Source organism: Ischnura elegans, chromosome 10 (genome assembly GCF_921293095.1).
Source record: "Ischnura elegans chromosome 10, ioIscEleg1.1, whole genome shotgun sequence".
NCBI lineage: Eukaryota > Metazoa > Arthropoda > Insecta > Odonata > Coenagrionidae > Ischnura > Ischnura elegans.
The window spans coordinates 107,542,955-107,559,094 of record NC_060255.1 but is presented as its reverse complement, the minus strand read 5'-3'; the positions used below and the strand labels follow the sequence as shown (position 1 = coordinate 107,559,094).

The following is a 16,140-nucleotide window of genomic DNA, read 5'->3' as shown; positions in this document are numbered from 1 at the left end:
TGAAATGGCTCGTCATGTTCATTTGCTGCTGTTGGAATTGTTATTGTGGACTGAGTAATCTATTGGTACCTCTCGAAGGAATCTTTCTGATGTCTTCTCATTCCCAATGTTATCATATTCCTTGTTGTATTGCGAAAGCACATGCAGGAATGTCGCACAGAGTGTGGCGTAGTGTTGGTGCGCTATTCACCCAATCGATGTCTGAGTGACCGAGCCATCAACGCTTCTGAACTGTCCCGTGCTTTTTTGAGCAATTTCACGGATCTATAAACTTGATTGTTTCAGGCTTAACTTTGTGAAAATCCATTGTAAATAATTAAAAACGTAAGGTACTTCTTCACACACTTCATTTAAGACGACCGGTTTCGTCGCTGAGGCGACATCTTCAGGTACAGAAATCGTTATTTTTGTTGTTGTTTTGTTTTTATTTGGTTTGTTGTTATTATTATTTTGAAGGATGGACTGCTTGGAGGAATTAGAGATAAATAAGAAAGCACATTAGAAATGGAAATGTATCTAATGAGAATATTTTTGTCAACTCTTGGAAATTCCTCTGAAGTTGATTTACATTCCAACCCCAATGCAACTCTACCCTACCAACTCGTAATAGCAACCAAATAAACGACAAAATAAGAACAAAATAACGATTTCTGTACCTGAAGATGTTGCCTCTGTGACGAATCTGGTCGTCTTAAATAAATTGTGTGAAAAGTACCATACCTTTTTGATTTTTTTCACTGATATACATTATTCTTCTTCCTCTCTGGAGGATCGTTGGCTTAAGAGGGGAGGGTGGTTTATTCTGCTAGAGGCACAATGCCACAAGGCAGCATGTTTGTGCTCATGGTGCTATAATCCCGAGGCTAAAGACAGAACTTCGAAAGCATGGGCATTCACCAATACATTATTTAAGGAAATAACTATCGATTAGCTAGTGGTGTACTGTAATGGAGTTGCCCACCAGTCCACATGAAAGTGCAAAAATTCCTCAGGGGAAAAATCATTTGCCTTAACTGGGATGGGAACCGGGTGGCAGAAACCACTTTTTCCTCAAAATGCAAATTACCTCCACAGGGATTGGTAGATGCCTGGGTAGTTCAATTGGAAGAACACATGGCTTGAACGAGGGAATTTGAATATATGTCTTACCATGACTTTCAAAATTTCTTGTTCTGCTTTTTATCATAGTGATGATGATGATGAAGCCAGCGAGTGAGATTATTTACCAGCGAGCTCCAAAGATTTTCATTGTGGATCATCCTTTCATCTTCTATCTTGCTGGGAGTGTAGATTGCAATATCGTATTTATCGCAACTTGTGTGGGACAAGTTGGAATGCATTCAATGTGAAGAATTTATCTCACGTACGTTGATGTCATTATCAAGCTTACTTATTTCTCTTTTGTGTTATTTTTGGTTTCATAGAATTCTCCAATAACTCGATTAAAAATTGTTTGGTAACAAATGGTGCTGATACATTTTCGTATTTAGCATCGCATGTTTATTTAAAGTTGCTGCTCACCTAACCATTGTTGGTTCTAGATATCCATGGTTCAAAGTCCGTAGGGCGTTCAAGTGTGAGATTCCCAAGGGGGAAATCAGATCTCCCAAACTTGCATCAGGTGTTGTACCACTTGAACTATGGAGGCACCTTCTTCCTCTACGAAATTTTGCTGGCTTTAGAGGAGAAGATGGATTGTGCTGTCAATGCCACACGGCAGTCTGGTTGTGTGATCTGGGGTCTAATTGTGGTAAACGAAAGTGACTTTTCTTCCGTGGAATTTTCATTCTTTAACGTGTTCTTGCATGATGGTACACCCGTGGCTATTTCACAGTTATTTCCTTGAATAATACCTAATAATGTTTTTGGATGAGTTTAATTTAAGATGTGTTAACGTGGGCGTGAATGATTCGTGTATCAGCTCTTGAAGCCAAAGATAATGAAGAAAACATCATTTTGTTTCACTTCTCTGAAGAATGAATGCCATGAAATTATACTGCTAGCAAGCAGTGTCTTGCTGCGTGTGCTGGTAATAAGTGAAAGTAATCGATGAGGGATTATGGGAAGGTTTTGCATAGCTTTTTCGTTGAGACTTAGTCTCATCTTTTCTTGCAATGATTGCAATGCTTGATTAATTATTTACTTAGCATATTCAGGACCAATTGATCCTTTCTTATGCTTGATGAACAGGAATCTTATGATGGACTCCATTGTCTCGATTACACGAATAAGTGATGTCCTTGGTGGCGCAAATTCCACCCAGGGGAGATTGAACTGACCCCCTCAAAGTGGGCAGGCTAGGTTGTTGCCCCACTTACTCTGTGGTAACCTGTCATTTGACGTGCCTCACCTTGTTTCAATTAGATTGGTTCTGCAAGAGTGGATCGTGCCTTGATGAGAGAGGAGCTTTAGTTTGTGTTCAGTACTGTCAGCTCACAAGTCTATTGTAAATGATGATCTCGTGCAGTAGTTGACATTTCAGGGAAAATATTATCCCCCCAAGACCATTTGAATTTTATGATGTGTGAAAATTCATCTCAATCCTTAGAGTGTGAGAACAATTTTATGCATTTTCTTATTCCTATAACTCAAGTCGAATTTCCATAGGACTTTTGAATTGTCAAACTTATCCACCTCTTTTATGGAGCTTTTTCCCCTCCCTCTTGAAGAGCTCTTATAGAAAAAGCTTGTAAATGACAATCGAAGACCTTCTCAGGTAAATTATTCACATCCATTTCCCCCAAAAACAGCACGCATTTGGCCTTTCATGATGGGGTTATTGAACAATTAAGAATTGCAAACACCCATGTCGTGGATAGGGTCTGCCCACCCAGGTGGGACTCGACCTTCAGTTTAGCATGGGACGGCTTAAGCATGCAGGTATTCCTCTGAATCAGATCTTCTGGGGCTGGGACTACAATAGTTCACTCTGCCAGGATAGCAAAAGACCTGGAATGATATTTAACCCACAAATAATTTGCCTAATTTGTTTGCTGGGACAGAACCAAATCCTTAAATTAGACTGAATCATTCTCCGGTTGGTATCAGTGTCCCCATTGCTCTTCCAGCCTCCAAGCGTATCCCTTTTCCTGTCATTGAAAACAACATTAGGCTGAGCTGAAACATCACAGATGATTGCTAAGAGCACAGTTTTGCCTCTGTGTTCCGCTTTTGAAGGAATGAGAGTTGTTAATACTGATGATAGCTTGGAAATTTTGGAAAAAAGCATCGCGAAAATGATAATTTGACCAAGAAAATGGTAATTGAGTCAGTGGCTTGAGTTACCATTTTCATTGTCTCCAAGGAACCTTTGATTCAGCTATACCTTAGAAAGAAGGAAAAAGTGGCTATGGGTAATTTAGGCTTTATATTCTTCAATGGTTGCTTTCTGATGGCACATGGAATTCAGTTTAAAGTGCCATGTGTTGGAGCTCAACTAGCCTCTTTGAATGTTCTAGCAAGCACACAATTTTCAATGAAAGCTTGTTGGGCAGTGGTAGACAATTCTGCTATGTTTATTGTTGAATATGCTGGTGAATGTGAATATGTATTTGGTGTTGAGTTTCTCATTTGTTTGAGACAGGAGCCATAATACGGACACGTAGGGCTGTGCGTGAAAGTTTTAGAGCTGATCATCCTTTCATCTTCTGTATGATTGAACTGGAAGGCGGGAGCACGTTGTTTATGGGGGAACTTGTGAAGTTTGACCAACAAGAGGCATTGCTCCGTGAGGACTTGTAGTCTTGTGGATGAATCACTTATAGTATTATTGTAGATGTGTGGGTGTTGTTGTCAGTGCTTTGCATGATATTTTGATGTCCTTGACCGTGTCAATCATTATAGAATTGAGCATGAAGAGTCACCTTGTCCATTGATGTGCTTACATACATAGAATGTAATTATTTATGTTACAATTAACCAAATAATGTGAACTGTAATTTTGTATGTGGTGGACTCATGTAATCACATTTGTCACAAGCCTTAAACTAGTGAAATCGTGTTTTGGGAAGTGTTAAAAATTATTTCGAGGTATTTTCAAACAATATTTATTAAAATAACTTCAGGCTGTGATCTTTAGTCTGTGAAACCATTCTGTAGAGCATTCACATGTCATTTGTTTTTGATGGAGCAGTTAAGCAATATTACTGCAGGTATATAACTGTGGCTATGTATTGATTCATTTTTGTAGCTGCATATCTTTGTTGTTGCTCGCTGGTACTTAGTCATTGCAAGGATTATTCATCTGAATAATATCAGCCTTATTTTATAAGATTTTGAAGAAGTCCTATACCAATTGGGCTGAATTTTCAATGCAGTATCAACAGCTATTGCCACGAGGGTAACCTGCTGAGGGTTGACTTATCTTTTGGGATCCAACCCTATGCATACACTTAAATTTGTATCCCAGGGGAAGAGCTTTTGTGAACATTTTTTATGCATGTATCCTCATCACTAGTCAACAACCCAACAATTGGTTTGATGCAGCTCTCCACAGTTTTATCTGTCACCTTTGCGTATTTACTTATTTCTTCTCTTTTACATTCTCAATAAATTTTTGAGTGGAAGTCATTTCATTTGGAGTGGTCCTTTGACTTTCATCTCGTTCACTGGTCCTTTTACTATTGTCCTCATCAGGCCATCATGCCTCATAGTATGGTTGGTTATAAGTTGTCTTATTCTCAATGTTTTCAGATGACAGTCCTTTTCTCCCACTCTTCTTAGCACTTCCTTATTACTCACTCAGTCAATCCATTCGATCTTCATCATTCTTATGCATAGCACCACATTTCGAATGATTCCTCTCCTGACTTTTATGCTGCTGTCAACGTCCAAGCCATGCTCCCATAGAAAAGCATGCTCCTCATGTTGGCATCCATGTATCCACTGGCATTACAGCCCTTAAATTGTGCGTTATCATTCCGCTGAATCATTCCTCTTCAGGTTTCTGTGAGTTTATGGGTTTAGATATTAGGAATTTTTTTAGGGCCCTGTGGAAGACATTGTTGTCAACCGTTCTTGCTGAGTTGGACAACATGTTGAAGTACTTAATTGCCTGGTTGTCAGAGCTACAAGATTTGACCAGCCTATATTGAGGCATATATAATTAAGTCTTTGCTCTGGTGTCATGGTTAGGTGCAATCTTTCCATTACAATGCATATCTTTCCAGTTATCAACATGGTTGTCCTTGCTAGCCTCTTTTCAAAAGCCTTGTAGGTTTCCCTTCTCAAAGCCAGGTGGGAGCATGCCTTTCTCTTCTCTGATTTCCTTCTGTGCCTTTTGTCTGCATTCTTTCTCCAATTTCCTTTCCTCGCTTTTGCATCTTTGGCTCCCGTTTCCTTTATCTTGCCTCCAGTTCTATTTCTCACGACATGTTTTTTTTTTCATCTCCCATTCTACCTTTGGCACGTTTACTCTTTTTCTCAATCAAACTTTCTCTGGCGTTATTTGGGTGCTACTAACTGTTGGATTACTTTATGGATACTCCAAATGCATTTTCATTAATTGGGCTGCAGATTCTTCTTGGGATTTACCTCTCCCACATGTTGAGAATCCTGGCTCTTCATGATTCAGACGTTGTGGGCATATAGAACCATATTGGGGTTGAATGTCTGTCTGTTGATCTCTCTTTGGTTTTCAGTCTCAATAAGCGTGACTTATGTAGGCACTGGAGGCCAAAGTAAGTAGAAAGAGCATAGATGGAATCCTTGTGGGGTTGTATTAGTCTAAAGAATAGTTGGCAGCTAAAGATAATGATAAAATTTTTATCATGCAGTGCTATCAATTGAAATTTGTGGGACAAACAGAGAGATTCACTACAAAGTTGCAGATTTTATTTTTTGGGGAAAGTGCTTCCAATTATTGTAGTGTTTTGAGTCCACTGTAATAATACTCAAAAGTAATGTCAGCTCACTGGAATGTCTATATTTTGCCAAAAATGTTAAATTGTTATCATTTTGTTGTCATTGGAGCATTACATTTTTCCACCTTATAGCCAGGGTAACTCTGCTGGCTGGTGGAGTATTAATGGTGTATTATGACGTCTATTTTTTATGGTGAAGGACTGGATTACATAAGTATAATGTGAAGCCATTGTTGAACTTCAACTGCTTCACATTGGTTACAATTAGGTTCACTCAATTATTTTGGTGTAGGTTACTTTGGCATCAATCTTAAATAGAAATGCATTCTTAAGAAGAATGTATGGGAATATATATGTACCTGTTTTAATTTTTTTTAATGAATTCTCTCGGAATGAAATTATCGGTAGACTTCAGCTCTTCTTTTATATCAGATTTCTTGCATTTTACAGTTGCTTTTTGAACTTCCTCCATTGACGTATGGTAAAACCATACCACACTCAAAAGAAATGTGATTTGCTTTATAATTTTTGCTACAAAGTATTTATTCCTGCAGTGATATAATTATGCATTAAGTTACTCTCAATTGCTATAATTTCCTCTCAAAGTGCCCTCTAGCTTGCGTTAGCAATGTTGCTAGATTGTGTGCATGTCATGGTCAAATCTTGAGAAGCAGTTATAATTGACAGTTTGTTGAAATTTTATCCTTTGGATAAATTCTTTGAGTTGGCTGTTGTTGAGTAAATTTAACATTTATATTTAACATTCGACCTCTAGCTATAACTGCTTTGGTTAAACCTTTGGCAGTTTGGTGATGTCAATGACATTATGCATTATAGAGATGTTATCTTTGGTGAGGGATGTGTTCCTTAACAATGAACTTTCAAGCAGTATTTAAATTCTCAAGAATATTAATTTAAATGTTTCTTCACAGTTTTAATTAGAACAATGATTTACATATATTGCTAGGTTTTTAAGAACAGTAAAGATTGTATGACTGAAAGGGATATTTTTTATCCTTTCAGTATTAATGCCTTGTCTTATAAATGAAATGTTTGTGGAGTTAAATAAAACTGTAATGAGCACTCATGTTTAGAATTGATAAAAAAATACTTTTTTTCTCCACCTTATCCTATTTTTCAAAATATGTCAGCTAATATAAATGTCAAAATATGTCTTTGTTAATTTCTTTGTTCGAATTAAACTGCTTTTAGTACAATTGTCAATGTTTTTTCACCATAGTCTAAGAAGTTCATAAAAAGTCTACAAAATTTTGTTGTTTCTGATTAAGCCTAAATCTCAAAATAATTTTTCGCGTTCAATTCCCGTGACCATTTCAGCTGTGTCTCGTTTTCCTGTGGCAGGGAAAATGATTGCTTTAGCCATCATTTTGTTCATCACATGGCTATTTGAAGCATTATGTTTACTATAGTCATGATGCTCAATGCCGTTGCCTCAATTTGTGTTTGGTCTGGTTTGCTGGTTGGCTGCTGCTGTACATATTTCACATGTACGTGTTCAAATATGGAAAACGTGATGGCAATAAATGGTGTAAATGGGGAAAATTATGCATTCCTATCATTGGTGGCCTTGACTGAAAATGGTGATGTCCCTAAGTCATCATTTGAGCTGTCACTATTGCCATCCTTGAACATGTAAGTGAAAAATGATCATGTGATTCAGGCTGTATAGAGTTGCAATTCCTCTTTAGACAGCCTTTTGTCTGGAATTTTTCTTTCTTAGTATGCATGTATATTTTCTGATTACATATATGTTGAGATTGTGCATCTATTAAATGCTCTTCTGAATGTTGAGTTTGATTATGATCAGTGGCATGCTTAGGTAAAAAAGTTCGTTTATCATTGCTTGAGCAAAGTTTTACTTTGATAAATTTGCTCTTAGGGAGTTTTGAAGGAATATGATTGATTTATTATTATGTTATCCATACCATTTTATGCTCTTGGTGTACAATCTTTGTCCTCCCTTTCTGTTCATGGAGTTAATTGCTTGTTCATTCAGATGCCTGCTAATATCTTTTAATCATCCTTCAATCCAATTGGCAGGAACGCTTGCCAATGACTGCATTCCATCAACTTTTGTTGCTAACAGAACATTTACCTTCATTTTATGGCAACTAAATGCTGATGCAAGAATATTTCATGGGATAGTGGCCAATCCAAATGTGGTATAGTAAGATCATATTTTTAACCTTTAGCCTTTTTTCTCATCAATTTTAATGTAGTACTGGTATCTTTATTTTTTTAGCCCTTGTTTACTTTATCACTAATAATTGATAGCTTTTTTTATTTCAATTGTGGTAGTTTTTCTCAGTATTCCATTTGCTGTTGAAAATGCTTGGCTTTGATAATGCATGCCTTTAATTTGGATTGAATGTTCCCTTAGGTTTGACATACAGTAAACTCTCGATTATACGAAGTCAGTGGGACCGGGAAATTGGCACTTCGTAAAATCGAGTTTCGTAATTTCAAACCTTTTTCATAAGTCACGAAAAAACGTTCGCTTTTGTTTCTTCCGACCTTTTTTGTCTTTAGTGGTCTTATTTAAATGTTTTTGGTGGTTATTCTCGGTATTATTCATAGAAAAGGCTTTTTGTTATCAAATTATGCTGTGAAAGATCGTTAAATAATAATACCACCATAAATTTCCAATTTCTTGTACATACTTCAATATCAACGATCGCTTAAGAAATTCCCGACCAGTTTAGAAAACGTAATGAAATAATGAATTGCAAAGTTTATTATAAGAATTTAATGTTATAAATTTGTGGTTAGGAGCGAATAGAAACTATTTAGTAAGCGTAAGATAGATATTTGTTTCCAGCACCCACGGAAATATTAGCGGCAGTCGGCCTAACCATACTCTAAGGGCCTAACCGTCATTTATGTCGCCCTCTATCGCTCAGCGACGAGAAAAAAAAAAGAATAACGAGGCCTTAACCAGTTACCAAAATAACCTTCGTAAGTTATTATTTCGAGTTACTCCGTATATTCAGCTGAATGTGCTATCTTTTCAATTAGTTATTTTCATTGAGATTCAGTTACGATCATAAATTACGTAGGATATGATTATCTTCTGGCGAATATTTGAAGTAAATTCTGTTTGAGTTCTCCGTCCGGCTACTGTGCTCCATCATCTTTGCAGACGTTGCTATGAAAGACTTTATTCTTCTTCAGGACCATATTGTTCATACCGGGTGAGAAGTGCTATGTTCATATAGTATGTCTCTCTTCTTTTATGCCGACAGGAGCAAGATTCCAACCGGAAAACGACAGGAGAAACGTCTTCCATTATCGGAGAAGTAAAGAGAGAAACGTTATTATTTACATTGATTGTTTTCCTACAATAGACGTTTCATCATTTCTCAATGTGTGTGAAGTATTGGTTCACTTGCGTGAATTCCCAAAAATGGCACGCAAAAACCTGTACCTTTACCTCATTTAGTTTTCGTGTTCCTTTCTCCACCGTATTGTTAATAAGTTATGCAGAGGATCATTGACATAGAGAAAAGATTTTCTTAGTTTTAGCTCTAAAAAATAGTCGCGCCATAATCGTAAATAAATATAGTGTGGAAAGAGCAAAGAAAATAATTTAAATTGAAAAGTCAGCAGAGAAGAAGAGAGACAATTATAAGCACAGCACCATTTCCCCGGTTGTGGAAGATACTTCTTCAGCCTCTCTCCGGTTAAAAACTTACCCCCGTTGCAGGTAAAGATGAACCATGCCCTTCTCCACAGTCAGAGAACGTTCCGAGTGGGGGGGGGGGGGTTGAATAAGAGTGGAATGAGGAAAGAAGTGTGGTCAGCATAACGAGGGGTGAAGGCGCAGGAGAAAGGATGGGGAAAGGGCCTTCAGGTCTGCCTCAGTCTATGTTCGGGGGGCATATTGAGGAAGGAGGGGTTTGGGATGCGTAAGGTGGGTGTCAGCAAGATCAGCAGAAGGCCGCAGGAGGGAGTAAACAAAGACTTTGGAAAGAACGATCCCTCGGCATGGGAGAACGGGGAGGCGCGCGAGAAGAAAGTTCATGGTTAGAGTTAGAAGTGCGTCTTCATTACGAGTAGCCTGAAAAATAAGTTGGTGGTAAATAGAAATCAAGTACGTCTTTGAACCGTGTTTCTGCGATGAAAAATAACAATTTTATTGACTTGGCCATTTTAGCAAAGTTTACAAAATCGTTATTTCTCATCGCAGAAACACGGTTCAGAGACGTACTTGATTGCCTGATTGGCAGGAGTGCAATGAAAACAATAATTTTTTGATGATGGCATTGATTGATAGATTTTCAAAATGCAGTCATAGCGGTCACTTTTTGGGAGGGAGGCCCCCGCTCGGAGGGTCGAGGAGAGGGGCCAGGGAGGGTGAGCTCGTCGAGGAAAGGGTCCCGGATTAGGGACCCTTCGAAGTGCTTCGGCGAAAAGTAGTCAAGTAGTCTTCGAAGTATGTTCACAGCAGCCTGCCTTACGAACGTACCAGGTACGTTCACAGCAGTGCAAAGGGTTGAGTAGGAGTGTACGAAATACCCCGTGCGACCTTCCTGACATGTTAAACTACGATGTATTGGTGATGCGATGTTTACGAATAGGCACGTAAATAGGGGCATTATGTCAGTCGCGATATTTTTACTGAACTCCTACTTCCTCTAAATTCCCGTGAGGTTTTAGGCGAACCCTTTCTCTCCAAAGTTGCACTATCATTTACTATTTCACACTTTTGATGGACCACAGTCGGAAGCGCTGATTTTTTTAGCTAACTACGCCGACGTAACTAGTTTTGTTGACAAATATTTTGCCGTATTTCGTATGAACGAATGCCATTTGCTCCTGGAGTCCAAGCCGAGGTTCATCATTTCAAAACATTTCGTATAATCAAATAGTGCATGTATTTAACATACGCTTTTCGCCGGGACCGCAATATCACTTCGTAAAATCCTTCTTCGTATAATCGAGAGTTTACCGTAGCTGTTAAAAACTGCATAGACCTAGATTGCATGTTTTCATCTGATATTTGAAGGTTCTCAAAGTTTTATTGTCGAGTGAATAGGAATTGAACATATTGAGGCATTATTTGACTCCACGGCTCGAAAGTACATATCGGTTTTACATAGGCCAAGTTTGAGTTTAAAAAATACCCATTTTTCAGTTTAGGTTCAACTATTTATTCTACATTCAAATTTTATATTAGGAAAGCAGCTATGAATGATAATTCACTCTTAAGGTTGACAGCATTAGTTTCTTTGAGCAAAAATATATTTTAATATGATGGACGTGACTATTTTTCACACTATGCACACCTGGATTTATGTGTGTAGTTTGTTTTCGATAATATTGAATCGTGTTGAGAGGATCATGATTTAGAAGCATGATGTGCCTGCCTTACTATGAAGACCTTCATAAATAAATATTTTAATGGTTTATATTATCAGAGTGCATGTTACCCTAACCTGAATATCCTTATCGTTGATTTTGTCCGTCTTTTTCCCTCTTCAGTGTTTGGAGCTATACTAATCTTCATTTTATTCCATGAAGGGTTTAACTAATTAGCACCTGATTTCTAAAGAATGTTGTTCAAAATAAAGCTTACATTATCATCTTATGAATTTTCTCTTGCTCATTTTAAATACTACTTGTCCATTATCATCATTTTGGACACATGCTGTCATAATTGTAAGGAATTATTTTTCTGTTTATTAATTTGGCACAGGAGACCTGTTGGTTTCAATTTTATTTCAACACTTATGCCTTTTAATGATAGGCTCTTCTCTGGAATCGCCATTGTTTTTTTGAGGCTCTATAGTAGTAATGAATGAATCAAAAAGATGATGCCATGTTGATAATACATGTGTGAAAATATACAGATTGATTAGAGAACATTTTTGGGCCGAAATTACCTTCTTATGTACATTGGAAACTGTGGTGTAGTGAGCAGTGTTATAACAGTAATCTACTGTCTCCAATTTCTCGTCTAATATGTACTGGTAAACTGGTACTCAGAGAACACTTAAAATTGGTCAGGCTAAGTGCAGGCGTCTATTACCTTGAAATTAATGTGCTTTATGTATGTCTTAGATAAAATTATGGATATGTAGTTTAACAGGTGTGGTGTTGGTGCTGTTCTTACGTATATTCTCTCTCTATTTTGTGCGTGTTTGCTTGGAACAGGGATATCCTTCAAGTTCCGATCTCGGATGAGAAGAGGATTGTTTAAAGCCAACCGGCCGTTCATCTTCCTTCTCTCTGAGACACTCACTGAGAGAACCATTTTGTTTTCCGGGAGCTGTTTGAGCTTCAGCGATGAATAGTTGCAAAATAGTATGAATTTTAGCATCTCTGGCATGGAGTTGTCATGCAGTCATTAGTTATCCGGCACTCCAAAATGCGAAACAACTCCATGTAGATGAGAAAGTCATCATATACTACTCAAACCTTTTGCCTCAACTGTGGAAATCAATGCAACCAAAATGTTTATGCATCTCGGTAGTTTATATTTTGTGATGTCAATTCAGAAATCCCTAATGGCATGGATTTTGCGATAGTCATTGCTCTTGGTAGGTATTTAAATCCTGGTTCATAGCGAGGGAAGACATTAAATAAATGTAACCATGTACAGTAAAACCTCTTTACATCGTAAATGAGTGGACCAAAATTTGGGTAATTTGATGTATGGAGTTTCACTATAGAGAGGTTTCAGTGGTAGGCACCATTTTATCATATTCTTCGAAAATGAAAGGCTTTCAAACCGTTATATTTTTGTGTTTGAACAAACATGCATGCATTAGTGAACATATATTTATTACCTGTATACATAATAATACAGAAAGCGAGTGCTATCACATGATTTTTACTATGATTTGAAAGAAATCGATGTGATCTCTCTTAATTCAACAGTCACTTAAAATGATTAGGATAGTTGGATACCTTTTTTTCTTATTTACTGTTAGGTATACTCTCATATGGGAAAAATGGCCACAACTAATCATTAATGTGAAAATTACAGCAAATTAAAGGTATATAAGAAAAAAATAATAAGGGTGAAACATTTATCGCTGAAAATGCCATTCCATGTATGTACGTAATCGCGGCTGCATTAATGGTATCTAGTTGTCTCGGTTTGATTTGCGGCGGTAGATAGGCCTTCTAGATAGGTATGATAAGTGGAAGTTTTGCATGATAAAGAGGTTCACTACAAAGAGGTTTGCCTAGAAATTTACATGTAAATCTGACGGGACCGTAGGGGTGGTATGATGTATGAAGGTTTATGATGTAAAGAGGTTCACTATATAGAAGTTTTACTGTATAATGTTTTTGTGAAAGCCATAGAAGCATGCTCAGTCTGTTATTTTGAGAATTAGGCTATGATAGATACTTTTTGCAGGGAATGCATTTTTTCCTAATTGATTAGTGGAATTGGTTTTTCCAATTGCTTTTAGAGCATAATATTGTTATTACTTCAAATTGTACAGATTATTGTGTAAGTTGATCACAAGTTATTCATTGTATATTTCGTTGGATATACGTGTCTTAACGTAAAATGATTGATGCAAATGTCAAATAATTGGGTCCATTCTTGATGAATTTTATTTTTGTGTGATGCAGGTCTCGAAATGGTTGCTATTTCATTGCCTCCCGAATTCCAAGCCAACCGACCGTTTGTATTCCATCTTCGGAATAGGTCAAGTGGTATGGTACTTTTTAGTGGTTTGTTTGCTTCACCCTGAAGACAGATAAAATGTTGAAAGTGAAGTTGTTTCTTATGGTCACTGACTGTTCAAACCTTCTCATCTGGAAGTATTTCATTCCTTTTATTCAGACTAGTGTTGTGCAAAATGTGCTCTAAACAGAAAACAATAAAACCATCAGACATTCCTCATTTTGTTCTTTTTTCCTTGAGCATTGGCTGAATAAAATTATATGCATGCCCACAGTGTGGTCTGTGAAGAAGCCAAACCTTTCCCCAACGGTTTAGTTTCTATTTTTATAATTTTATTCGTTAATTTTCGTTAATTCGTTAATTCGTTTTGGCATTGCTGGAGGTTTCTTATCGTAGCACCTTCTTGAAGACTAGACAACTCTATACATTCATTGGTGACACCTAGTGGAAGAAATTCCATGTAAAACCGGAAAAATCATAAAAAACTTATAGCCTATGTATTTAAAATGCACTAAGACATGTGTATAGTATCAAGAATGAAGCAGATAACCCTAAGACTTCCACTCGAAGTCAGGACAAATACTCAATTATTGGAAGCGATCCTTAACGCATGATGGTTGGACATCAATTGAGAGTGAGCTGAGGATCGGAGTGATTAAGGAGGGGAAGTTGGTTTACATGAGTCATGTCTGGAGTGGGTATTGATGCAATAGCAGCTTCGTTGAGGGGTCAAGGTAGCGGAATAAGGTCATCAGGCATTGTGACCATTAGTTTTTGGATGTCTCCTCGTTCTCGAACATCAAAATGGTGAGAGTGGAATGTCGACTCCAAGGAAACAGGCAATTGGGCAATTTGGAGGGAAGGAAGTAAAGTCGATGGGGAAAATGGAATTGTTGCGTGAAAGGCTCTTCTTCTCGTCGTATGGAGAGGTTTCTCTTTGGCACTATCAAAGTGGGATGAGGGGATCATGGAGGATTGGTTGCCTTGGAGCTTAGGGAATGGAGTGGTGATTACTTGAAGGGAGAAGGCAATTTTGATTTGAGCTTTAGGGACTACTTCTTATGGTAAACTGCAGAATACGAGGCGTGAGCCACATTGCCAAAGTCCTCTAAAACCAATCATTCATGTGCCAGTCCGCTATTTAAGTTGTGATGACTCTGAAGGTGGGGGCTCTCACGGTAGGTTCTTTCGGTTGTAGTTTGGGCAGTTAGCATTCTCTGGCCATTTGAGACGCACGCTCATTTGACGTACTTTGCTCGAGTGTCCTTAGCATGATTTCCTTTGCTGAATTCCTGTGATTAATAATTCTCACATTGTAGGACTATGCTATGCTTCATGATTGAATCTTTCTTATGATACAGGTATGGAAATCACTTTAATGTCGCTGCCTCGTCGATTCTTGGCCAAGCGACCATTCTCATTTGTACTGTGGGATAAGCCAAGTGGCCTGATGCTTTTTAGCGGTCGATTTGTTTCTCCTTGAAGACTTGTGACATTAAAAGTGAGTTATTCCTTGTGCTTGATGACTAGTTATCTTTACATCCTGAAGAAAAAGGGTGAAAACTGCTTTGAAACAAGTTACTGTTGCCGTCAAAACGATATACTGCTATATTTTAAATATTTCTCTCATAGTCTGTTAGCACGGTGCAATGATTATGTGCACATCATTCTAAATATAATTTTTTTTTGCCGTGTTGGCATATATTTATTTGTATAAAAGAATGATTCAAAGATACAGATTCAATGTCCTGATAGAGATGAGTACCCCTTAAAATTAGCCATTTTCTCAACTTTGTCAATTTTGAAAATAATTTAAGCAAGAAATTTAACACATGGACCATTCATAATTTACCCATTGCTGATAAAGTTAATAAAGATTTAAATAAAGGTGAGAGCAAAACAATTGGAGTACTTTGTCATCGATTATAAAAAATGTTAAAAAATTATTTAGTCTTACATTTTGATAAACATAAATTATGGGATTACCGTATTTATCTGAGTATAGTCCCCCGATTTTTTTCAAAAATTCCAGTGGTAAAAGTAAAGGGGGGACTATATTCAACCATAATTTTTAAATATTTTCCCGAAAGTGAGGCCTCAAAATTAGTGGGGGACTACCGTATTTGCACGAATCTAAGACGAGGTTTTTTTCCCTCCTAACTCCTGCAGAAAAGAGGGTTCGTCTTACAATCGGATGCAAAATTCTCGACGTCGATTGGGTTGCATAATTTACGCCGTAAAATTATGGACACCTGAGTTTGCCACCTGATAGCTATACGACGAAAAATCAACGTCAAAAAGAGCTTAACAGTAATTTAGCATATTTAATTTTGCGTTCAAGTAAAAAAAAAAGAGTTTTCAATTTTTGGGCAGCAGGCAAAGATTCAGTGCGAGCCAATCAGTCGCCGAGTGCACTGCTGCCGTGTCCACGAGATTGTCTCCTTTACTCTGGGTTCGGCTCCATTCAAGTTAAAGCTCGATCAACTCACAAAATTTTCAAGTGATTGGTTACAATTTGCCTAAATTATAACGTTAAAGCCTCAATGCCGTCGCGGAATAAACTGCTACAAAGTCATTGCATTTTTCTCAGAGCAACGGTAAGAAGGCAACATGATT

The 16,140-nt window shown here is 37.5% G+C and overlaps 1 protein-coding gene across 21 annotated transcripts in view; it reads left to right on the top strand.

Moving 5' to 3' along the window:
- Window positions 1-16,140, top strand: part of LOC124166793 (leukocyte elastase inhibitor-like) — a 114,667-nt gene that overhangs the window by 27,339 nt on the left and 71,188 nt on the right. For 3 of the 21 annotated variants that reach the window (XM_046544488.1, XM_046544489.1, XM_046544487.1), the window contains exon 8: window positions 14,886-15,025. The exons of 12 other annotated variants lie outside the window; for them this stretch is intronic. In XM_046544488.1, coding sequence (XP_046400444.1) covers window positions 14,886-15,007 — 122 coding nt within the window. In that variant the 3' untranslated portion in view covers window positions 15,008-15,025. Of the gene's footprint in view, window positions 1-1,188; window positions 1,364-3,583; window positions 3,757-12,035; window positions 12,473-13,469; window positions 13,740-14,885; window positions 15,026-16,140 lie in introns of those variants that run through there. 6 more of the 21 variants (XM_046544492.1, XM_046544482.1, XM_046544472.1 and 3 more) reach the window with 4 other exon arrangements.